Source organism: Pan paniscus, chromosome 5 (genome assembly GCF_029289425.2).
Source record: "Pan paniscus chromosome 5, NHGRI_mPanPan1-v2.0_pri, whole genome shotgun sequence".
NCBI classification, from domain to species: domain Eukaryota; kingdom Metazoa; phylum Chordata; class Mammalia; order Primates; family Hominidae; genus Pan; species Pan paniscus.
In genome coordinates, this window is record NC_073254.2 from 144,635,435 (window position 1) to 144,661,395 (window position 25,961).

A 25,961-nucleotide genomic window follows, 5' to 3' on the forward strand; every position below is an offset into this window, starting at 1 on the left:
TGTTGTTAAAACACTAGCTTTTTTTTTTTTTTTTTTGAGACAGTGTCTTGCTCTGTTGCCCAGGCTGGAGTGCAGTGGCAAGATCTCAGCTCCCTGCAACCTCCGCCTCCTGGGCTAAAGCGATTCTCCTGCTTCAGCCTCATGAGTAGCTGGGACTACAGGTGTGCACCACCATGCCAGCCTTATTTATTTTATTTTGTATTTTTAGTAGAGATGGGATTTCACCACTGTGGCCAGGCTGTTCTCAAAATCCCAAGGTGATCCACCTGCCTTAGCCTCCCAAAGTGCTGGATTTACAGGTGTGAGCCACCGCACCCAGCCAAAAGATTAGCTTTTAGAAAGACAAATACCACTGGACTTTACTTATATGTTTTTAGAGCAATGGTTGTAATGTTTTCCATGCTCACAGAAATATTTTATAAACTCTTTCCTGAATAACTAATGTCAGGAACCAAGAGCTGGAGTTAACCCTAGCTATGGTGTCATATTGAATTATGATATATAATCAACCAGATCCCAAAGTTACCCATAGTTGAAGACTCTAACAAAGTAGGAACAGGAGTATATATCTGATCGCCCTTCACAATATAGTGGAATGAATCACACCTTTGAATTTTTTAGTGGGTAGATATAAATTTTTTCTGTTCTGGGCTGCATTTCTATAAAGGCAGCTTTCATTCAACCTGTTAAATAAACATATTTGTAATTTTGGTTATCTTCTCAAAACCATACTTTCTCAGCTGTTCTTCCTCGCATCTTGAACAATATAATTTGCTTTCACTGCTTTTCATATGCTACCAGGATAACTTTAGCATTGGGGGTTTTATATGTAGAAGTGGATTTGCATAGATCTATACAAGTATTACCAGAAAAATGCTATACTTAGAATGATAAATTCACCAGCAGAAAACAAGCCATGACTAATAACAATTTTAAAGAATTTTTCAGGGTTTTCTATGAGTGAGTGTCCACATGTAGATATTGGCAGTGCAATACAGAACAGTGCTTTCTGATGATAACTTAAAATTTAATCCAGTGTATGTTGATTGTAAATAAATAAGAGTTCATGAAAATACGTGATTCTTCATGTCAAATACAGCCTCCCCCACTATTCCATCTCCTGCATCCTTTGCTAATTACAGGATGTTATTCATCATGGATTTTCCTATTTCTCTCAGTCATAAAGATGAACTGCATATAGTTTTGTTAATGTAAATATTGATACTTCCCAGGGTACGTTTTGTTTGTTAAAATTTGCTTTTTTCCCTTAAATGTACTTGCTTGGCATTCCTCTAGTGTCATCAACATAAGTATGTTTTAAGGTAAGGAGAATGCTGACTTGGTCCCATTCTTAACTCTGAAAATATTAAAAGCACTGCTCCTGGTCATAGTTTCTGCTTCTCTGTATCCTTGTAGAACTCAGGAGAGTAGTCTGGGTATAATTAAGGACAAGCACTCAGAATTTATAATAATGGCATCTGTGTTACCAACTTCCTCATGACTACTATTAAATACAGCACCTGTACTGGTTGCACCACATATCTCCTGCACAGCCCACCCAATCCTACAAGAGAAAGATTAGTTTTATTGTAATAACTCTTGGCTTATATTTAATGGTGCTTGTGGTCTCTTACTGATCAAAAACCTTTCAATAAGCAGGATTTATTGATCTGGCACTTAGGTCCCTCTTCAATCTAGCCACAGTTTATCTTTCCAATGCTATTCTATACTACTACTAACAAAATCCCATCTCATAAGTATAAGGCTACATATTGCTACTTAGAAATACAAGTTGTATATCTATAGTTTTGATTATTGTTTCACTTTACTTAAAATTGTCTTTTTTCCCCTGGCTGTGGGTCTATCTAAGCCTGGCTCTTTCAGGTTCCAGCTAGAGTTCCCAGGCACCATACCATTTGAATTCTTGGACATAGATTGTCCACATCACTTATTAAGTACTTATCAAATACTTTCTTATATCGGTATATTTTATTTTTATACCTAGTTTCCCAAAAGAGACAATAGCCCCATGATGTCATATATGCTATCTTACTATCTTACATAGATTCACATCACATCATTATGGCCTGGTAAGGTGATTTACATATGGTATAGGAATTATTAATATTTGTGTAACTAACTTGATAACTCTAGGCTTATTGCCATTTCATAAGGAGTGCATTTCTAGCCTTTTAGTAACCACACTGCCTAGAAATGAGAAGTTATCCATTTTTAATATTATTCTAAAAGAAGAAGGTAATAGAAAACTCCAGAAATCTAAGAAAATATTTCATATTTTTAAATTGCAACTCTCACACTCCACCTTCAAATCTCTGTAATCTAGCCCCCATTACTTACTATCATAACAGTTACATGCATGTGTGCTTTGCTCTTCAAATACCATAAGCTGGAAAAGTAAATTTTAGCTTTTTATTGAAATTCTGAAATGTCATTAGTATCATTTTCTCATTTACTTGTCAACTTTTTTTTTTTAATCAAATGCTTATTATTTGTTGAGCAATTAGGCTTCTTACATTGACCTGAATACATACAGGCCCTGTCAGAAACAAATTTTAGTGCTAATAACAGCTTTCATGTAACACATCATCAGACCTTGTTATTTTGAAGAAATGACATGACCAAAAATGGGGTCCTTTAATCTGAACTTTTTGAAGATTTGCTAGGAGAGATGAATAAATAAATTAACACCAAGATTTTTTATCACTATGCTGATGTGAACATATAATTATGAAAGTTTTCTTTAGATTTAAAAGTTTTATCATCTTAACAATTCTGAGTCCCTTTTTCATGTTTTTCCTGTGAATACATCCCGAATGCATCCAGAGTGTAAAAGATTTTGTTTGTGCTTTTCTTTTCTTTTCTTTTTTTCCTTTTTTTTTTTTTTTTTTGAGACATAGTCTCGCTCTTTTGCCCAGGCTGGAGTGTAGTGGCACGATTTCGGCTTACTGAAACCTCCGCCTCCCGGGTTCAAGCGATTCTCCTGCCTCAGCCTTCGGAGTAGCTGGGACTACAGGCATGTGGCACCACGCCCAGCTAACTTTTTGTATATTTAGTAGAGACGGGGTTTCACCATGTTAGCCAGGATGGTCTTGATCTCCTGACCTTGTGATACGCCTGCCTCGGCCCCCCAAAGTGCTGGGATTATATGGCATGAGCCACCATGCCCAGCTTGTTTGTGGTTTTCTACCTTATTTTGTGACATTGAGACTTGTGGTTTGTGTCAAAAGTCATAATTTTGAGCTGAAAATTACAAAGCATACAGGAATTAAATAACCTGCTGATATACATGGCACGGATCACACTGAGGAATTCCTGTTATATTTAAAAGGGGACTTCAAGAAAACCCTTATGTTGTCTGTTTTACAAGAAGAAATTTATATTTTGTAGTTAAAACATTGAATATGTGCACATACACACAGAGACTTCTTGTTTAAATGTCTACAGGAAAATAGATGAAAGTATAAAATAATACCAGAAATTTTCCATTTAATGATAGCTGGTTGAAGATATACACTTACTTATATTTTATCCTAAAATAGCAACAAATTGATGTTAAAGAATTAACAGTGAGACAAGAAGTTTCAGCAATTTTTAGAAGATTGAAAGTAGATAGAGGATTGGCAAGTGAGTTAGCAGAAAGGAAAACCCAAAAACTTATGAACATGCAGAAGAGGATTCCAAAGTACAAATTTGGCAGGTAACATCCTCTAACAACAGGATTTGGAAGTGGAAGGAATGTGTGAGGTAGAGGACCAAAAACTGGAATAGGTTGAACAATCTGTTTAAGGAACAGGTAGCTTGCCTTAGCCTCTTCCTATGGTCTCCACATCAGGCTTCTCCCCCAAACAGGCAAGCCTCTTGAGGCACAGGTCAGCATCAGCAGTTTCTAAACAGAAGTTTAAATTAAAATTTGCATACTGAAAAAATAAAAACTGCATACTATGTAGCAAGACCACCAGCTCCTTCCCAGTTCAGCCCCAAAATGCTGTGGTTTGGTGCCTAATAATAAGAAGACTTGAAGACCCAAAGCAAAATCCTACAGACTCCTATACATAGAGCATTTGGAAGGCACTGCCCCATCATCTTACGTGAGAGACAACAAATGACCAGCACACTAATGTATAACAAAGCACCAATCAAGTTTTAGCTCCTCCTATTTAATATGAAAAGACAACCAGGGATCACCAGACTTTTAAGGAAGGCTCCAACATGAAAGTCAAAGATAAGAATAAACATAATAGAAAATCTTTAAGTCATCCTCACTGGCTGTTCCCAATGCTGGGAATGCTCTTTCTCATCTTTGCTCTGTTCACTCCTTCACTTCATTCACTGGCTGCTGTTCAAATGTAAGATACTGAGATATCTTTTCTTACCATTACATCTAGAATAGTGTTACCCACTCCCTCACCCTCACCCAGTTCTTGGTCATTCTATTTATTTACTTGAATTTATTTTCCTTATTATATTAATCACTGCACAGATATTTTGGTGTATTTATATATTTGTTGTCCATCTCCTCCATTACAAAATAAACATTCATAAGGGGAAGGAATATTGTTTATAGACAATAATTGTTTTTAATTTTTATTTATTTAGTGAAGACGAGTAACTTGAATAAAGCAAAAGCAATGTAGAAAATATAATTTTAAAACTCTGATAATTCAGAGAACTAAGAAAACTTATAGCCAAGACACAATTAAAAGAAGACTATATAAAAAGAACAATTAGAGAATAATTAGCTCTTGGAAGTTCAAAACGTTAAAAATTTTAAAATAGTTCACTATTAGACTCGCAAGACTTGGTAAAGAAAATCTCACAGAGTAAAGAGAAATGAGAAATATAAACAGTGGGAAAGAAAAGATAAGAAGGTGAGAGATCAGTCCTGGAAGTCAACTGTTTGACTAACAGAATTTCCTGTAGTAATAGAAAAGGTGGAAGGGAGGAAAAAATTAAGGATATAATGCAATAATATTTTCTAGACTATAATTAAAGGGCCCATATATTGAAAGGCCCAAAGATGCTCTACAAGCTAAATGAAAAACAGCAACAACAACAACAAAAACACCCAGTTACTTCCTTTAGAGAATTTCAGAACTGGGAGCTGAATGTATTTCCTACATAAAGAAACCTCAGGCTAGGTGCAGTGGCTCACGCCTGTAATCCCAGCACTTTGGGAAGCCGAGGCGAGTAGATCACTTGAGGCCAGGAGTTTGAGACCAGCCTGGCTAACATGGTGAAACCTCATCTCTACTAAAAATACAAAAATTAGCCAGGTATGGTGGTGCATGCCTGTAAACCATGATACTCAGGAGGCTGAGGCAGAAGAATTGCTTGAAGTTGGGAGGCGGAGGTTGTAGTGAGCTGAGATAATGCCACTGCACTCCAGTCTGGGTGACAGAGGAAGACTCCATCTCAAAAAACAAAAACAAAAACAAAAACAAAACAAAACAAAACAAAAAAAGCAAGAAACCTCAAATATATTAAAGGAAACCAAAATAAGGTGTAGAGTATATATATATGTCTTAAAACCTAAAAAATAATATAAAATGTAGTATTTTATATTATTAATGGGTATGGATATGTAAATATTTAGGAAAACTGTAAAAAAAAGCCATGTGAACACTAATTCTAAAATCATGATAGTAATTATCCCTGAAGAAGAAGTGAAGAAAGTAATATTTAGGAGAAGTACAGAGAAGGCATCATTTATATTGTATAAAATATTCTATTAAAAATGACTTCAGTCTGGGTGTGGTGGCTTACACCTGTAATCCTAGCACTTTGGAAGGCTGAGGCAGGCAGACCACTTGAGGTCAGGAGTTCAAGACCAGACTGGCCAACATAATGAAACCCTGTCTCTACTAAAAATAGAAAAATTAGCCAGACGTGCTCACTTGAACCCAGGAGGTGGAGGGTCTAGTAAGCCAAGATTGTGCCACTGCACTCCAGCCTGGGCGACAGAGCGAGACTCTGTCAAAAAAAAAAAAAAAAAAAAAAAAAAAAGACTTCAAGCAAATATAGCCTAAGGATTAATGAAACTGGGTGGTGGGTATAATGACGTTATTATAATATCCTTTATACTCTTCAATGGTTTTGGAAATATATCATTGCTTTTTTAAAAACAGATGCAAAATACCAAAGGAAAGAAAGAATGGAAACAGGTTACATTTTTTTAAAATGTAGGGAAGCAAAATGATATTGGACTTCTCAACTGCAAAAACAGAAACTAGAAAATAACGGAGAAATTTCCACATGATTCTGAGAGAAAATCATATTTAACCAAGCAGTATTTAACCAAGCAGTGTAAATGTGTCCATCCAAAATATCAGTCAATTAATATAAAAATGTAATGAAAGCACATTCATCAGACTTAAGAAACCAGTGACTAACATGCTCTGTAAAACAAGAGAAGAAACCAATTAAGAGAAAGACATGAGAAATGTTAAAGAGAAATTATACCAATACTTGTTAAGAATGGCAAGATGGATTTTATTTGAACTACTGCAGTAGGGAAGAGAGACTTCAATATTGAACTGACATCATCTCCAAGTAAAACAAACAAAGAACACTTTACTCAAGACCATTGCAATTGGAGAGAAGACCACTGCAGTATAGAGACAGACTGAACTCAGCTCCACTGAAAAGAAAGCAGAAGGATTATTAAATGCTGACGTGAACCAGTAGGGAGTACATTAGTGGGGAAGTTGGTGAATGTGTTTAGGCAATCTGAGTTTGCTAATTGTCACTTACCTGAGTTAGGCTCCTACTCTCCTACACAGATTGAAATAGAGGTGCTATCATTTTTCACAATTACATTTCAAAGGGATATCTCTCATGTCCTTGAGAAAGACATTCCTGAGTTGTAGAAAATTTACATCTCAAAAATAGGGAGAAAAAATTGATAATTGCAAAATTTCTAAAGTAAGTGCTCTAAGAAAAGGGAAGTTAGAGGCCCATATTGAGGAAAAATCTCTTTGAAGTTTAGTCGAGCTGATAGGAACATTAAGGTCATGTTGGTCAGATCCAGGAAACTGGGGGTTCAACATGCAAGAGAACTGATGATATTGGGTGGAGGCCTACATTAAATTATGTGCATCAAGTTCATGGAGTGTGATGGAAGCCGAAGCCTGGAGGATTCCAAGTCATAGTTCACCTGAAAAAGAACAAACAAAAAAGGCATTAAATGATCCTGAAGTATTGGACCATGTAGAAATGAATATTGAATGAGTCCTTACAGTTCTATTGGTCAATTTGAAAATAATTAGTGGTAGATATGCTACAAAGAGATGATGAAAATCTGCCCAAAAAATGTGAAGAAATCAAAAAAACAAAGATCGCTGGAAAATCCCAAAATACATGGAGATTAAACAACAAATTCTAAATAGCACATGGGTCAAGAATAAATCTCAAGACAAATTATAAAATATTTTGAACTAAATGGAAATTAAAATATCACTTTTTAAATTTTATAGAATGTAGTGAAAGCACTGCTTTGAGGGAAATTTATAGCATTGAATGCATACTAAAACAATCTAAAATCAATAAGCTAACCTTCCAATTTATCACTCTAGAAAAAAAAGAGCAAAGTAAATCCAAAGTAAGCAGAAGGAAAGACCTACTACAAATTAGAAAATAAATCAATAAAATTAAAAATAAGAAATCAGTAGTGAAAACCAACAAAACTATAAACTGCTTATTTGAAATGATTAATAAATCATTAGGCCTTTAGGCGAAGAACAAGACGGAAGTTAAGACTTACTAATATTATAAATGAAAGCAGGAATATAACTACAGATACATGGACAAGAAAGGATAATAATGGTATATTGTTAACAATTCTATATCTACAAATTTAACAACAACGATAAAATGGAACAATTTTTGAAAGATGCAGTCTAAAAAAACTTGTAGAAATAGACAAATTGAATAGGCTTTTATCTATTAAAAAATTGAATCAGCAATTATTAACTTTTTAAAGCAGAAAGCACCAGACCTAGATAGGTTCACTGGTGAATTCTACCAAACACATAAAGAAGACATTATACCAATTCTCTACCATCTTTTTCAGAAGATAGAAGCAGAGACACTAACTTCGTAACACAGTCTATGATGCTAGCATCACCCTAATACCAAAACCAGACAAAGGCAACACAAAAAAAGAAAACTGTAGTCCAATATCCCTCATGAACACAGATGCAAAGACTTTCAATATATAACAGTCAGTATAGCAAATTGAATCAGAGAATGTATAAAAAAAAATTATACACCACAACAAACTGTGATTTGTCCCAGGTATGCAAAGCTGGTTCAAAATTCATGTAATACATCATGTCCACAAACTAAAGAAGAAAAATTACAATATCCATAGATGTACATCGTATCAATAGATGTACCTCACATCAGTAGATGTATAAAAAGCATTTGGCAAAATCCAGCATCCATTCATGATAAAAACAAACAAACAAAAAAACTCTCAGCAAACTAAGACAGAGAAACTTCCTCAACTGGATAAAGAGTACCTATAAAAAATCTATAGCTAACATCCTAACAGTGAGAACTAGAAGCTTTTCTACTAAGATCAGGAACAAAGCAGGGTTATTCCGTCTCACTACACCTCTTAATATTTTACTGGAAGTTGTAGCTAACACAAGACAAGAGAAGGAAATAAAGTTACGCAGATTAGGAAGGAAGAGATAAAACTATTTTTGCTCACAGATAAAATGATTGTCTGTGTAGAAAATCTACAGGTATTGGCCCCCAAAATACTCCTGTAGCTAGTAAGCAGTTACAGCAAAGTTTCAGGGTACAAGGTTAATATGCAAAAGCCAGTTGGTTTCCTTTGTACTACCAGTAAACAGAATTTGAAATTTAAAATACAATACCGTTTATATTACCACACACACACAAAAGGAAATATGTAGGTATCAATTTGTCTTCAACTATTTTGTGCTGCTGTAACAAAATACTGCAGACTAAGTAATATATAATTTTATAATTTATAAGTGTGCATTTATGCTGCATCATAATATGGCAAAAGGTATCATATGGCAGAAAGGCAAAAAGACAGGGAGATATATGAGGGGAAAGAGAACAAAAAGAAGGCCAAACTCACCCTTCTGTAGCAAACCCACTCCCATGGTGGCAACATTAGCTCATTCATGACAGTGGAGCAACTCATGGCCTAATCACCTCTTGTTATGCCCCACCTCCCAACACTGTTGCACTGGGTATTAAATTCACATGCTTTTGGGGTGACATACTCAAACCATAGCACTTCTGGCCCGCCAGAATCTATGTTCACCTCACATGCAAAATATATTCATTTGATTTCAATAACACCAATGTCTTAACTTGTTCTAGCACCAACTCAAAAGTCCAAAGTCGAGAGATTCATGTAAATCAGATATGGATGAGACTCAAAGCACAATTCTTCCTGAGGCAAATTCCCTCTAGCTTGAGCCTATGAAATCAAAACAAGTTATGTATTTCCAAAATACAATGGTGGGACAGACATAAGGTAGACATTCCCATTCCAAAAGGGCGAAATAGGTAAGAAAAGAGGGGTGACTTGTCTCAATAAAGTCCAAAACCCAATAGGGCAAACAACATTAAATCTTAAAGCTGGAGAATAATCTCTGTTTTGACCCTATGTCCCGCCTTTTTAGTACACTGAGGTAGGAGTTAAGCCCCCAAGGCTTTAGGCAGCCCCACCTCTATTGCTTTGCTGGGCTCAGCCTGTATAGCAGCTCTCAAAGGATAGGGTGTCATGACTACAACTCTCCGGGTGGTTGTTGCAGACTGGTAGCTCTGCAGTTCTGAGGTCTTGGGGATGGCCCCACTACTGTGGCTCCATCAGGCCTTGCCCTAGGGAGGACTCTCTGCAGTAGCCTCACTACCTGTATTCCACTAATCATTGCTTAGTGACTCTGCTCCGAAGCAGGTTTCTGCCTGGGCCCCAGGCTGCCTAATATATTCTTTGATTAGTGGATGCTGCCATAACTCCATAGCTCATGAACTTGGCACATCTGCAGAGTCAGCACCACATAAATGCCTCAAGGCTTACTGCTTGAGCCCTCAGGAACAGTGGCCCGAGCTGTACTTGAGGCTGCTTAAGCCACAGCTGTGGGAGACAAGGAGACAAGCTTCTTGAATGTGGGGAACAGAGTTATAAAGACAGGGAACAGAGGCCCAAAGTGGCCCTAGTCAAGGAGCTTGTGGAGGGCATCCTAGACCTGTCTCCCAAAATCATTCTGCCCTCCTACAGCTCTGGGTCTATGATAAGAGGGAAAGTCTCAAAGATCACAGAAATGCCTTCAGAATCATTTTCCATTATCTTGATGAATAACACCTGTCTTTCTTCTAGCCATTCTGATCTCCTTATCAAATGTGTACTTGGCCATACCCTTGGATTTCTTTCCTAAAAAAGGTCTTTTATTCTGTACCATATGGTCAAGGCTGAAACTCCTTTAAATCCCTAAGTGTGTTTCCCTTTAAATCATTTTATTTAAATCTAGTTTTGTCTTTAAATAATTTATTTCTTCTTGGATTTTACTGTATGAAGTTAAAAGAAGCCACACAACTCCTGTAATATTTTGCTTAGAAATTTCTTCTGCCAGATATCCTGGATCATCACTCTTAAATTCCGTCTTCCATAAAGCCCTGGGGCATGGATACAATTCAGCAAAGTTCTCTACCACTTTATATCAAGGATGGCCTTTACTCCAGTTTCCAATAAGATGTTTCCCATCTCCATCTGAGACCTCATCAGAATGGCCTCTACTGCCCATATTTCTACCAGCATTCCTATCATAACCACTTAAGTAATATATATGAAGTTTCAGACTTTCCCTGTAGCTCTCCTTCTTCTGAGTTTTCACCAGAATCATCTGTAATCCTCCATTTATAGCAATACAAGCTTTTTCTAGCATTCATTTCAAAACTGTTTCAGCCTCTACTCATTACCTAGCTCTCAATCGTTTCCACACTTTCGGGTATTCGTTATAGTACCACTCAATTCCTCTGGTACCAGTTTTCTATCTTAGTTTGTTTTGGGCTACTATGACAAAACACCCCAGACTGGGTAATTTACAATAAACAATAATTTATTTTCTCACAATTCTGGAGGCTGGGCACTCTAAAATCAAGGGGCCGGCATCCATCAAAGTCCTTCTTGTTGTGTTATAATATGGCAGAAGGCATCACCAGGTAGAAGGGCACAGAGAGTGCAAGAGAGGAAGTGAAGAAAAGGCCAGGCTCACTCTTTTATAACAAACCCACTTGCATGATAATGAAGCCCCACACACTCGTCATAGCAGCATTAGTCCATTGGTGAGCATGGAGTCCTCATGACCTAATCATGTCTCATTAGGCTTCACTTCCCAACACTATTGCTTTGAGGGATGTTTCCTACACACAATTTTGGGGGATACATTCAAACTACAGCAAAATCTAGCAAAATATGTGCAAGATCTATATGAGGAAAATTGCAAACTTCTTTTAAAAGGAATCAAATAAATAATCGTGTGAAATTCAATGTTTATGGATAGAAAGACTCAAGATTTTCAAGATTTCAGTTAATCCCAGCTTGATCGATAGATTCATCACAATCCCAAAGTTCCAGCAAGTAATTTTATGGATGTTGGCAAACTGATTCTAAAGTATATATAGAGAGGTGAAATACCCAGAATAGACGAAACTATATTGAAGGAAAACGATAAAATTTGAGGACCAATAACACCTAACCTCAGGAGTTAATATAAAGTTACAGTAATTAAAACAGTGTGGTATTGGCAAAAGAAGAGACATATAGATCAATGGAACAGAATAGAGAACCTAGAAGTCCACCCACACAAATATAGTCAACTGTTTTTTGCAAGAGAGGAAAGGCAATGCAAAGGGGAAGACAGTCCTTTCAATAAATGGTGCTGGAATAATTGCACATCCACATGCAAAAAAAAAAAAAAAAAAAACTAGACACAAACCTTGTGTCCTTGACAAAAATTAACTCAAAATGGGTCAAAGACCTAAATGTAAAATGCAAAACTGTAAAACTCCTAGAAAATGACACAGGAGAAAATCCAGATGAACTTGGATTTGGCAGTGACTTTTAAAATATGACACCAAAGGCATGATCCATGAAAAAAAGCATTAACAAGCTGTCCTTAGTTAAAATTTAAAAACTTCTTTCTGAAAGTGTTATCAAAAGAATGAAAAGACAAGCCATAGACTGGTAGAAAATATTGCAAAAGACATATATGATAAAAGACTACCATATATGGTATTTTAATCTATATTTTAACAATATAATTTTTATATTTTTGAGTCTAAAATAGGCAAAGAACTCTTAAAACTCAATGATAAAAAGCAAACAACCCAATTTAAAAATGGGCCAAAGATCTTAGCAGACATCTCACTGTAGAAGATAAACAGATGGCAAATAAGTATATGAAAATAGTCTCAACATCATATGTCATCAGGGAAATGCAAATTTTGTAATATTCATACAACCAAATTTTAAAGAAAATTATACAGAACGGTGAGGAATAGAAAGGGAATATTTCTAAAAATGTTACTTCATACATTTCATATTAGAAATAGGAGATAATACTTAAATGATAAATGAATAATGTCAACATGAGCGTGATATTTACAAAACAAAAGTAAATACTTAAAGAAACAGTTATAAAAAATGAAAGTGGTTGCCTTTCAATAGGGTACTATGAAATGGAAAGAACTGTGGACAAGAAATGCTATTTTTGGCTATAGCTTTATGGTAAATGTAATTATTAAAAATATATGTAGTTAATTGATTTTCTAAGTAATAAATAATGTAGAAAGCATATAAATAAATGTATGAAGTAATAAAATATTTTACTTGTCATCCAGACAATAGGTTCAAATGACCTTTAGAAATCTCAAACGTAAGTTAAAAGAGAAAATACCAAAAAAGTAAATAAATTTAAAAAAAGAGAAAAATTAGAACTGACCCTCTGGAGAAATGAAAAATAAAATAAAAAAGAGAGAGAGAAATTAGAGTTCGGTGTTATCATTTGGATTGTGCCTGCTCCCCTAAACTTATGTTTATGGCCTAACCCCCGGTACCTCAGAATGTGACTTCATGTGGAAAAAGGATCATTTCAGATGTGACTACTTAATGAGGTCATTAGAGTGGGCTCTAGGCCAATACAACTGGAGGCCTCATATTTTAAAAAAGGAAATTTGGATACAGCTTGGCACCCGGGGAAGTTGCCATGTGAAATGAAGGCAGAGATTAGGGTGATGGTTCTACAAGCCACAGAATGCCAAATATTACCAGCACACCCTCAGAGGCATGCAATGGATTCTTCTTCACAGAAAGCCCCTTGAAAGAACCTTACTTACACCAGGATCTTAGAATTTTGGCCTCTAGAACTGTGAGAAAATAAGTTTGTTCTTAAGCCACCCTATGTGTGGTAGTTTGTTATGGCAGCCCTAGCAAACTAATATAGTTACTGTATTAGAAAGAGGAGCTAAAGATGGCTCAGATGTCTGTTAAATCCAGCATAATTCGCTGCCAGTATTCTTGAAATTATGGAAGAAAAATCAATTAACGATACCATCCAATATATTATAAATATTTTATACGAAATATTTATATAATTGTTAATTCCTCTTAAGAAATTAGTATTAGGAAAGAAGAGATTGTCTTTCTTGGGGCCATGGTATTCTTCATTCTTTTAGATAATGATAGCTGTGTTCCCATTGTGTCTCCATTATTACCAACAAGTCAGTTCTGCATTGAGTATCCAAGTGAGGCACTTACTCATGTCTTGGTTTCCTGGCTCACTAGCTATCATCTCCATTTTTTTGGTTCTTATTTTTTACCCTTGTTTTAATGGTATATGTTTGCTTTATTATGACAAGACTCTTTTTTTTGGCAGTAGTTAGGATATAAATAATTAGTAAATAAATGATCACTTCTGATTACCATAGCTCTAGTGGCCAACAAACTCAACTAACATCAATGCTTTTTAAAAACTTGTCTCTGTAGCTATGGTGACTAACTGTCCTGGTGTGCTTGGGACTAAGGGGCTTCCAAGGACAAGGGACTTACATTGCAAAATTCATGACAGTCCCGGGCATAATGGGATAGTTACCTATTTGAACCACTTCTATGTCTAACAGCTCACAAGCATGTTTTCACTGTCACTGCTTTGGGCTCTAGTCCCTGTTTGCTATTATGATTACCCCTAATAAACTCATGCATAGTTGATTATTGAATCATCTTGCTTTGTATGATAAATAAATTTTGCTTCAACCGATGAGAAGCAATAATGCAAATAACCAAGTTCTAAGTCTCAGAAAATCCTCCTTACCATTGTTTCAAATGGAACCTTGTGGTTGGTCTTGACTTCCTGTGAGAGAGGGAGGTTTACCGAGACCTTGAGCTATGGATATTAGATATCACCAGGGATTAGGGAACTGGATTGTGTTCTTGCTGGGCTGTCCAAGCCTGGCTGCCCTCATGGCTTAGTCTCTTGTTGGTTGCCCTTTTGAATGGTTTTCTCTTTTCTCTTAGGCCCTGGGGATTTATCCAGTTTGCTTTGGTAACCAAACATTAAATGATCATGATTTTGAGAAAAATAACATAAAAAACATTCCTTTCTCATGATTTCCCCCCACAGGGCTCCCCATGGACCTGATTCTTCTGCTACCATTGGATAAAATAAATAGCAGATCTCCTACTTTTGTGGTTACTTCCAGAAAATAACAAGTTATCCAAAGTCACTATAGTTTCCAAAGAAGTCTGTGGTCAGAAATTAATGTCTGACATTATAATAAAAAATCCAAATTGTATTCAAAATTAAACTTCTTCCTTCCTGTAGGGAAAGTAGTATACTTCATGTTTCACTTCGATCTTTACTAACTAACCCCATCCCTATCTCACAACTATTATCTGAGATCTCAGACCCCACTATGCTTGGAGTATAGCAATGGAGAGGAGATAAGGGAGCAGGAGAGATATCTAGACTAACAGAATTTGGTGGCTAATGAGATTGAAAAGTGTCTCAAGACACTTTTCTGGGGTTTTCAGAGACCCTGCATTGCATTAAATATCTCATCTGTAGGTACATGATTTAGTTGGTGTCTCTTCCATACTTACTATATTTTAACACTCCCTCCCTCATGCCCTAAGAATAGGTGATGGTAAAGATTCAGCCATTACCCCCCTACCCACCGGTCTTCTTAGAATTCCTTGGAAGAAATCCCACGTTAGCTCTCTCTCATGACAGCCCACATCTGCTACCAGGGATCATTACTTTAGATCCATGATATGTAGCAGTGCACTTTCCTTTCTCATACTGCCTAATTTTTGTTTGACCATTTCTCAGGTAGCTCTAGCCACAGACTCTATTTTGAGATATATCAGGCCTGAGTCAGACACTAGCTGCTGTGTTTCCTAGGTTCCAAAGATACTTTGAAGCTTTTCTCAACAGGCTTGTAAAAAAAAGAGATCACCCCCACCCCACCCAACCACCACCATGGAGATGATGACACTCATAGCACACCTTTTTCCAAAGAAGTTCTACTTGCAATCTCCAAATTCCCTGGCCATTTCAACTCAACCTTTCCATATGTTCAATGTGAGTGTGTGGCTCCACGTCACAAACGATGACTTAAGACGTTATCTATACAGGGTCTGCCTAGTCCATCAGAACCTCACTTTGGAGTGAGTAGTTGGCACCTATTATCTTGTGGCCGTAACTATCACTGAAACTGATAGAGTGCAATTTCCCATACCTGACCTTTTTTTCTTAGAACTTATCTTCCTTCATGACTTGCTGAATAATAAAATGCTTTTGATGCATTTCCTTTAGCCATTCTTTCCCTGGAAGACAACATTTGCCCATGTGCCATTGATAGCTCCAAGTTGGCATAGGTGATTGCAAGCTCTCTGAGTGCAAAATTCTACTTTTATTCCATTTACAGCTGTGTATCACCTAACATGGTGAACTTCATCTAAATAGTTGATTTTTTATCTCCACCCTACAAGAATTTGATAATAATATTTCCTAAAAAATATTTACTTCTTAATTCTTAAGAAACATTATGACCAATTTCACAAAAAGTGATAAGATTGAAGAGACACTGATTTGCCCAAATAATAGGAAGAGGGGGAAGCAAGTAATATTATGTTTTCTTAAGTAAGGGTCTTACAAATTCAAGCATTAGCCACAATATTATGTTAAATGTTGCAGAATTGAAGTATAGCTTTAAGATTTAAAATGTGTGAAAAGTAAACATTTTGAGAGAAAAAAATAAAGCAGATTTAGAATAGCATGAACTTCACTTGATAAAAGTTTAAATCCTTCCCTTTGTAATGGGAAAGACCCTTGAAAGGTAAAGACTCTTCAGTGTTACAATGAATATAAATCATTAGTAATATAAATCACTAGGAATTTCTCCAATAAAATAATTTGATCTATATTATTATAGTCAGGAAAAACCTTCATAAGTAGGATGAATCCATAGATGCATAATTAATTTAGCTGTGTCCTCGCTTCCTGTAAAATACAGCATGGGGTAGGAAAAAAAACAACAAACAAACCCACATTTCCAAATGGTAAAGTCAAAGCAAGTCAGTCCCAAGTAAGCTGACTAACATTTATAAAGTAATTCTCATCCTTGTAAATTGCCTTCTTGCAGGAAACAGACCTTATCCTGACTTTTAATATATCAATGCACCGATCTTGGTGGATGGAGAATGGACCAGGATGTACGGTGACGTCAGTGACACCCGCCCCAGACTGGGCCCCAGAAGACCATCGCTACATCACGGTCTCAGGGTGTTTGCTGGAGTACCAGTACATAGAAGTGGCTCATAGTTCCCTCCAGATTGTCCTCGCAGTAAGTGTTGACAGCCAACCGCTCCTTCTAGTGCCTCTGGGGTTGTTTTATTTCTGTGCGAACTCAGTGCACACAAATGGAATCTGTGGGTAAAGTGTGGCCTTTTTGCTTTTTCCTCATTAATGCGACTTTTAACAGGAAATCCTCAGGTTAAACCAAACCATCCTCTGGACTTAGTGTGCTGATTTTCTTCGACAATTAGTAAATACCCTTTGTTATCATCAGCATTTTACATAGGAAATCCAATCAGTCAAGATGTGATTACGTGACTTTTGGTAGACTTTTCCAAGGATTCTGAAGGGATGATCAGAGATTTTTTTCATAACGTTCTACGATACTCAAAATTATAAGATTTCGATAAGTGTTTTCTCTTTTAGTGCTTCTTTTGGCTGTGCTGCTAGCCCTGGGATTTCTCCTTTTCATTTGCCCTATCTCCTTCTTCCTTCCTAGATTTCTCCCAGGCACCATCCGTCACCTTTAATCTCCCACTTTTTTTCCAGAAAAAAATCACATTTTCTATAGATTCTAATTCTAAGACATTCCTGCCCCCATTTTTCATAGTACTGTAACAATAAAAAAAAAAACCTCCTTCTACCAGGAGGCAGTAGCACTTACAAATAACATATGTGTACAACATATGCCTATTTTATATAAAATACACGATTTAACATTGTATTACTATGACAAAGAGATAAATTAAAACACCTCTTTCTCAAGAAGGCCAACTGCATAATATCATGAGATTTATAAAGTTAAGGCAACTTTATGACACATGAATCCATTTATTCATTACAGATCTTAAATGCAGAACTGCATAGATTTTTCTTAGATTCTATGTGGATGTGCAATTGATGTGCATAGTATTAAAATTGTTAGCAACAAATGATGCAAGCAGAATCTGCTTTTTACCTCTTTAGTTAATTATTTTGGAAATGATATTGACTCACAGTTCTTGGATAACAATAAATAATCATTTCTGGGTAGAGTGGCATACAATTCAGAGAAACATAAAATTCTTCTGGAATTAAAAAAAACTATGTGAGTGTGTGAGTGTTAGATGATATAACTAATATATCCTTGTTATATTTTTAGTGGAATGTGTGTGTTTATGTGTGTGTGTGTGTGTGTTGTGATAGACTAAGGAAGCTAAGTATGCTATGTTAGTAAACACTTCCAAATTCTCTGTAAATAAAAGTCATAAAGGTTTCTTCTTGTGTGTCAGCAGGAGGCTCCACTGATCACTCTCAGTAAGGAAACAAGGCTAGTTGAGTAGCCAGTATCTCCATCATCATGGGTTGCTCTGCCAGAAAGTAATAATAGCTGTGGAGGGTCTACATGGGCACACACATGCTTCTGCTTGGGAGGAAGGCTCATTGTTCACAGTTCATTGTGCGGAATTGGTCACACAGTCCCACCCAATCACAGAATGGACAGTAAAGAGGAAGGGCTGTTTATTTGGAAATCAGCATAAATGATGTCCAGAACATTTGAATTATGTTCTTTGCTAAAACACTAAGTAATATCCCTTGAATATGTTCAACCATAGACATTCCTTCCAATTAACAAACTCTTCTGTAATAGTTTTAAATCTAAAAGTGCCTACTTTGCTTATCCTGAAGTAAAAATAAGTTAGACTTGACAGGATGGAAGTAGCCATTTCATTCTTTAAAATCCATTTAAATCAAGTAATCATTATCACATGAGAAAAGTGAAATATTTCTGTGATTTGGGGTCAGATAAAATATCTTTATATATGTATTAAAAGGAGGTTTTAAACAAAATATTCCTTCTGTAGAACTGCCTATCTTTACTGTACCCACAAAATTTTGGAAAATTTCCACCTATGTTTTAAGGATGAAGTGAAGATACAGTTTATGTGCATGGATATTTATATATGACTATTTATAGAGTTATTTGAATTAGTTTATGTGTGTATGTGTGTGTAAGATAGATTCACAGATTTATTAAATGCCACATAAAATGCTGACACATAGGGAATGTGCTAAAAAAATACATTTGGACGTGGGGGCATATGTTGAAGTTGACATACATACCCAAAGAAAAGATAATTTTCCTTAAGTAAAAACCATCTGTAACAGCAAGGTGGCTAGAGTGCAAAGAAGATGGATGGGTTATTGCTAAGAACAGATGTGACCAATATTTCATGCTACTGGCTCTTGTTTCTCCTGTCTGCATTCCCCCCAGTGGAGTGAAGGAATAGTTTGAGTAAACCATCCTAGGATGTGACATCTTCACCTCTACCTTTTCCACCTGTTCTTTCCAGGGGTGTACTACTTTTGCAATGTTGACTGTGGAACACCAGAGTTAGCAATGGCACAGCCACGGCATTACTTGGAGAAATTTCAACACATTTTCTGCTTTTGAGCTTGCTCTTATCTAGCCAGCTTTGGGTTGAATGTGTCTGCTATACAGAAAACTTAGCAAATTTGAACTCGAGTTTTATAATGCAAATCAAAAAGGCTTATCTTTAACAACTTGCTCTGCAAACAAAATTTCCTATCTTCATTCTGATCACTGATGTAATGATTAATTGATGAAATAGTGTCTTAAATCTCTGTCCCTCCCCTTTTGTGTTACCCAGATCATCTCCTTGACAATCAAATGTTCCATTAAATCAGTCTAGTGGAAACTTCCTCAGTGCTTGTCTCCTTCTGGCATCTAGAGAAGCAAAGGTGTCAGGACCTCTGACCTTGAGGATGTCACAGTCAAATATACAGCAAGGTTCCCCAAAGCACAAATGAGGTGCAAACAGGCACATTTGGGGGATGTGGTAGACAAAGAATATGGCTTATGCAGTTTAAGGCATAATCTTGGCTTCTTAGCTCCATGCAGTTTTGTAAAGTCAGCTGAACTCTCACTCTTCTCACTGTTTTCATCCAAGTCTTTGAAACTGCCCTCTCTTCCAGCATATCTGGCTTAGATCTGCTTTCATAAACTGCTGCTTTCTCAGCCACTGCTCTTGATTAACTCCAAATCTCTCCAGCTCTTTTTCTCCACCCTCATTCAGCCTTTCTTTCACAGATTCCTGAACCCTGGCAAGCCTGTCACCCTGTTGTTCAGTTTTCTGCCAATCAACTCCTGGCTGATTCTGAAATTAGCATTCACAAAGCCCACATTTGCATCACACATACATAAGATATCTCCAATCTACAGCCAAAGGAAGACAAGTATAATATCCATATAATTGGGACGAGGGTCTATTAATCACACAGCTTCCAGCCGTGCAGAAAAGACTGCCAGAACACCATAATGATGAGCCAGGTGTGATATTTCGAGCTTTCTCCTTCTCCAGCCATATTTTCTTCTGGTTAGCATCAGATAGCACATTCAAAAGGAATACAGATGTGCACAGATTTAATAAAACCAAAAATTAAAAAAATCCACATTTTCAAAATAGATAAAATAAATGTATGTGGGGAGAGCCAAGGAGGAGATCAATTGGGGAGATATTATTGTTCACATTACAGAAAAATTAATCGGATCCTTTCAAACAATGTGTGATTGGAACAGCATGGATTATAAAATATGTTCACATGAATTAAATCTTTTGATTGTGTAACAGTCCTCTGAGGGCAGCAGAATAGGTTAAAAGCTCTTCCTAAGATATTTTAGCTAATAAATAGGGACAATGAACATGCTGTCATAGCAAGGTTGGGAAATAGTCTTCAACCTGAATGCCAGCAGCAGCTGATGGATAATGGATTCCCGGAGTGTAAAAATTCAGGGTTCTTGAGCAGCAAAGGATGCCATGATTGATTAGCTATGTCTGCCACAGGTGAGGGGAATGAAGAGGGATGTGCCTCACATTTATTATGCACATATTATACTTTACTTCCTGTGATAAAAACAATGAACAGGGAGTGTGTTTTACAAACAAATGTGCAGAAAGAATAATTTATATATATATATGTAAGCTTTCTGTTTTCCCACAGCCATTAGTGTTGACTTAGAAACAGTGTACAAATGAGCAGGGAAGCCATGGATGACATTAGAAAAGGTTCTAATATCTGGTACCTGGTTCATAGCTAAAAATAGTTTGAAGTCAAGTTCTCCTTCGGTTATATCTATTCCCTATTCAGAAAACTCTCTACTTTGTAGAGTGCATGAAATGGTAAAAATTATTTTTCAACAGATGGAGGAAAAAAAATGTAGATAAAATACAGACATTGGGGTCAATAAAGTCACAGATGTGTTTAGTTATGTTGTTAATAATTTATGTTTGCCATTTGTCTGGCTAAGACTTACTGAGGATACCGTTAGTGAAGAAGTTTTCCAAACTTTGAAACTCTTTATCCAAGTGGACTTGAGGTTGTGTTGGGAATGGCACATGGGTGTTTCTTTGGATGTAGCTGATATGTATGTTGTATGCATGGGAGTGGCCTTATTGTGCATGTTGCTGTTTGATGCCTCTTTTAATCTGGAAACATTCACAAAGATTTTATTTTTAAGATTTGAATTCTGACTTCCACGTCACCTAGAATATTGCCATTCACGTTTTACATGTTAAATCTAAGTTGTGAACTTGTGTAGTTTGAAAGGGATGAGTGGGAAGTGGTATGAGCTGATACTAGCTACTCGGCAGTCAGAAGTGGTGTGGTTGCCATGGCCATGGGAATATCCTTTGTTATATTTATTTGAATTAAAAAATAGTCTTTTAAAGGAAAAAATAGTTTGATTTGAATTGATTCACAGTAGATAATGATTTCATCATTTAAAAGTTATAGATTTTGGCCAGGTGTGGTGGCTCACGCCTGTAATCCCAGCAGTTTGGGAGGCCGGGGCCACTGGATCACGAGGTCAGGAGTTCGAGACCAGCCTGATCAACATGGTGAAACCCATCTCTACTAAAAATACAAAAAAAAAAAAAAAAAATAGCCAGGTGTGGTGGTGCACACCTGTAATCCCCGCTACTCAGGAGGCTAAGGCAGGAGAATCGCTTGAAACTGGGAGGTAGAGGTTGCAGTGAGCCGAGATCATGCCACTGCGCTCCAACCTGGGCTACAGAGCAAGACTCCATCTCAAAAAAAAAAAAAGTTACATATTTTGCCATTTTTCAAAAACTAAATTAGCCAGATTTGCAGCTTCACAGTTTGACAAAAAATATATCCAAAACACATGACTTCTTAAACAGATAGAAAATATTATTTCAAAAAACATATATTGAAATTAAATAACATTTCAGTATTTCCCAAACTGTTATTATATACATCAGTTTGAACTAGGTGACTATAGGAGAAAGAAGTAGGAATATAATTAATAATTGTTTGTTATGTCTTGGTAGTATTTTTGGTATACTTCCCAGAAATTACTGTTGCAAATTGGGCAATTTTCAATTCTTTGCTTTCATTAAAATTGAAGGAAGACCTAATAGATTTGTCAGTTGGTAGACTATTTGAAATAAATTTTGTTATAGATAATTATGTAAATTGTGGCATGCACAAAGTTGCTGCCGTTGAGTGTCATCATTTTAATGAAAAGCCTTCAATGCTTCTCTATTTAGAGAACAAGATTTTTCAATGCTTAAACCTTAAGGAGAAAAAAAACCTAGAAATTGAATCGTCCTTAATTCTGTCTCATTCTAGTGCTAATGCTTGTTGGCTCACGCCTATAATGCCAGCACATTGGGAGGCCGAGGAGGGTGGATCACTTGAGGTCAGGAGTTTGAAAGCAGCCTGGCCAACATGCTGAAACCCCGTCTCTACTAAAAATACAAAAATTTGCTGGACATGGTGGTGGATCCATGTAATCCCAGCTACTCGGGAGGCTGAGGCAGGAGAATTGCTTGGACCCGGGAGGCGGAGGTTGCAGTGATCGGAGATCATACCATTTCACTCCAGCCTGGACGAGACAGCAAGACTCTGTCTCAAAAAAAAGAAAGAAAGAAAAAAAGAAATTCATATCAAATAAAATTTTATTTTATACCTAGTAGTTTTAATCAATATTTATAATAATGTTGTTTTGATCAATTTTATAAAACAATAATTGTGTTGATAAACAAGAATACATTTTCAACACAATGCCTTATGGACATGGGAAAAAATCAAATTTAAGCTTATACATATTTAACATATATACAAATTTATACCTATACATAGATATTTTCTGCAAAGAAGTGTGACAGAATTATCAATATAAAAATTTCAAGTTAAAAAACATTAGCACAAGCAGTGGAGTTCACAAAGAGAAGAAATTACAAAAAAGGTTTGATCTTTAAACAAGAATGTGTACGTGTATCTTTAAATAAAAGAAGGTGAATTTCAAATCACAGTGGTATTCAAATTTCATTGGATTTATTTAAAAGAAAAATGTAGTAGGTCCCTTTAACATCTATTAGTATTGATAATGTGCCAAAATAAACAGACCTTTTGCAGCCAATTATTCTAGTCCATACTACCCAGAGAAATCTACAGATTCAATGCAATGCTTATTAAAAATCTGAATAGCATTTCTATAGAAATAGAAAAAAAAATCCTACAATTCATATGGAACCACAAAACACCAGAATAACCAAAACAATCTTGTGAAAGAACAAAGCTAGAAGTATCACACTTCCTGATTTCAAAATATTAAAAAAGCTGCAGTAATTGAAACAGTATGGTATTGGCATAAAGACAAACATATAGACCAAAGGAACAGAATAGACTCCAGAAATAAATCCACATATAATGGTCAGCTGATCTTCAACAAGGTAGGCATTTAAATAATGTTTAAAAATATCAAGCATCAATTCCAAATGTACATAGTTTTCAAGTGTTTAATTCTTTCCAAATATATGGGAGCAGAAGGGGGCAGTACTCTAAGTCAGTAGTTCTCTATACTGGCTGAGAATAGGAATTTCCTATTCAGTTGTTTAAAGGATTACTATGATATGACCTACTCATGGAAGTTTGTTTTCCTTAGGCTTGATGTAGGGACTACATGGTACACTTTTCAAATTTTTCATCAGAAATATTAGTGCCTTCCCTTTCTCTTCACTACTGATTCTTCTATGTCCTAAATTGCTCAGAAACACCTGGTGTCTACTCAGGAAAGATGATTCTCTAATACCAGAATGGCATCACAGCTCTGATTGCTCCATCGACTCCTTTTTAGGCCCTGAGAGTCATTTCCTTTCTGAGACTGCAGGATCAAGCCTTTCACACAACTAGCCTTTTATCAGATAATGAATCTGTGTATCTATACTGTGCGTACCGTACTTCTCAGTAAATCGTGAGTTGGTGTAGATCTGGAATTGAAAACTAAGTCTTCCAGATTCTTCCTAGTCCAGTATCAAAGACTCTACAACTGTTTTCTTAGGACAAACTGTCTTGTGCCTGCAATAGAAAATAGACAGAATGACTAGCCCTGGGCTTCTTTCCCTGTTCCCATGGTGGTTCAATAGCTTTGTTACATGGCTTCAATTATGCCTACTACTCCAACTCTAGTTCTCCTGTGTACCAGAAACACAAACCTGCTTGTCAAAAGATAGTAATCCAGTAAACAAAATAAATGTGTTTGTTTTTCTGTAACATCAGAATAGTTTATAAAAATAGTCACAAAAATATGGGAAGAAGAAGCAAATACCAATGTAAATAGAGAGTTTTCCCTATGGCAATGTTACTGAAATAGGAGAATGAAGGTGGTAAGTAGAACAGGGAAAGGACATTTCTGGGCACAGCTCAGAGTTGCAAAGCATGTATAAATAAGCGAAGTCCCACAGACTAATTTCAGAACCTTGACTGGATCCATCCCTGAATAGTAAAAAATATTATTATTACTGAATAGTAAGAAGTAAGTTGTTGTTACTTCTGAAATGGGCACAAATTTAACTTTCCAATCTATTCTCTATTCCTCTAAATAATAATAAATTCATTTGAATATCATCCCCTTTGGAGTGTAACACCTTGATTGTAATGTCAATCAAGTTTTGGTTAAAGTCAACAGTATACAATTATCATGTTCTAAATTTTATTTCACTTTACTACTGAAAAGTGCAGTTGTAAATTGGTGAGTGGTTCTGTGAGCAAAGTGCAAGAACTTAAACAGCCTCTAAAGTCAGATTACGTTTAAGATTTTTTTTTGCTTTTAATATTCTCAGGTATTCCCTATATGCAAATTTAGTAATATAAGGTAAAATATTCACAGTCTGGGAGCAACAATCCTTAAATCTTATACCCAGTTGTATAACAAGCTGTTTTGTAATTATGAACTAAATGAGATAATGTTTAAGAAATTGCCTTGAAAACAATAAAGGTAATGTTATTTATTTTCTCTTTAGCTCAGTTTCTTCCACTGCTCATTGAGAATACTATTAGCTTTTCAGGCCAACTCACAGTGACATACAAAAATTAACTAAATCCTACTAAATTTACTTACTCCCCAGATAGAACTGTGATTCTTAAAGCTAGTGTAATAATATTTAGTGTAGTTCACCACTATCCTACACAGGAGCAAATTTTATCCCATATCAACCATTATTATCAGGATGCAATATATTTTTCTATGTGTACTGTTTGAAGCATATCACATTCTAAGGAAATGTTTGGAAACATCAGGGAAGAAAAATGCCAACACATTTAAGATAGTAGTAAGGATTATATGTTGCAAAAAAAATCACCAATAATTGTGTTTTCTTAGTAATGTGAGATTTAAAAGTTGAAATTGTTTGCATACAGTGTCGTGCAATAAACAATGTATGATCCCATTTTTATATTTGATTTTATAATCATAAAATTATTTCAGGAAGAAGTGAAGTATATTAAATTATAAGTTATTTCAGAAATAAGTAAAGTATATGAAGATATATTAAAATACAGTATTTTTTGAAAGACATTACAAGTTTTTGGCCTTGAATAAAAGGTCAGCATCCTTCTTCATAATACTGTATATAATATTATTGTCTTTTAGGATGATTTTCCAGTCATGATCAATTATTATGATACAAATTTCTTAAAAATATATCTTTGATGGCAATTTGCTCTTCATGAGAACTTCTAAACATGGTGATAGGACAATAATAGTAGGATATGTTAGTGTTTTCAAATAAGAGCAAG

General features: G+C 35.9%; 1 protein-coding gene and 1 long non-coding RNA gene across 9 annotated transcripts in view; one reads left to right on the plus strand and one right to left on the minus strand.

Annotated features, from left to right (window-relative positions):
• The window catches only part of NKAIN2 (sodium/potassium transporting ATPase interacting 2), a 1,024,303-nt gene that overhangs the window by 842,393 nt on the left and 155,949 nt on the right, over positions 1-25,961 (plus strand). For 7 of the 8 annotated variants that reach the window (XR_010112510.1, XR_010112507.1, XR_010112511.1 and 4 more), the window contains one exon: positions 16,708-16,908. The exons of the other annotated variant lie outside the window; for it this stretch is intronic. Coding sequence is in view for 2 of the 7 variants with exons in the window: in XM_063605446.1 (XP_063461516.1) it covers positions 16,708-16,908 (201 nt within the window). In the remaining 5 variants the exon portion in view is untranslated. The remainder of the gene's footprint in view (positions 1-16,707; positions 16,909-25,961) is intronic. 8 annotated transcript variants of the gene reach the window in all.
• The window catches only part of LOC117980692 (uncharacterized), a 289,677-nt gene continuing 265,063 nt past the window's right edge, over positions 1,348-25,961 (minus strand). The window contains exon 4 of the long non-coding RNA XR_008625765.2: positions 1,348-7,174. This is a non-coding gene — a long non-coding RNA (uncharacterized LOC117980692). The remainder of the gene's footprint in view (positions 7,175-25,961) is intronic.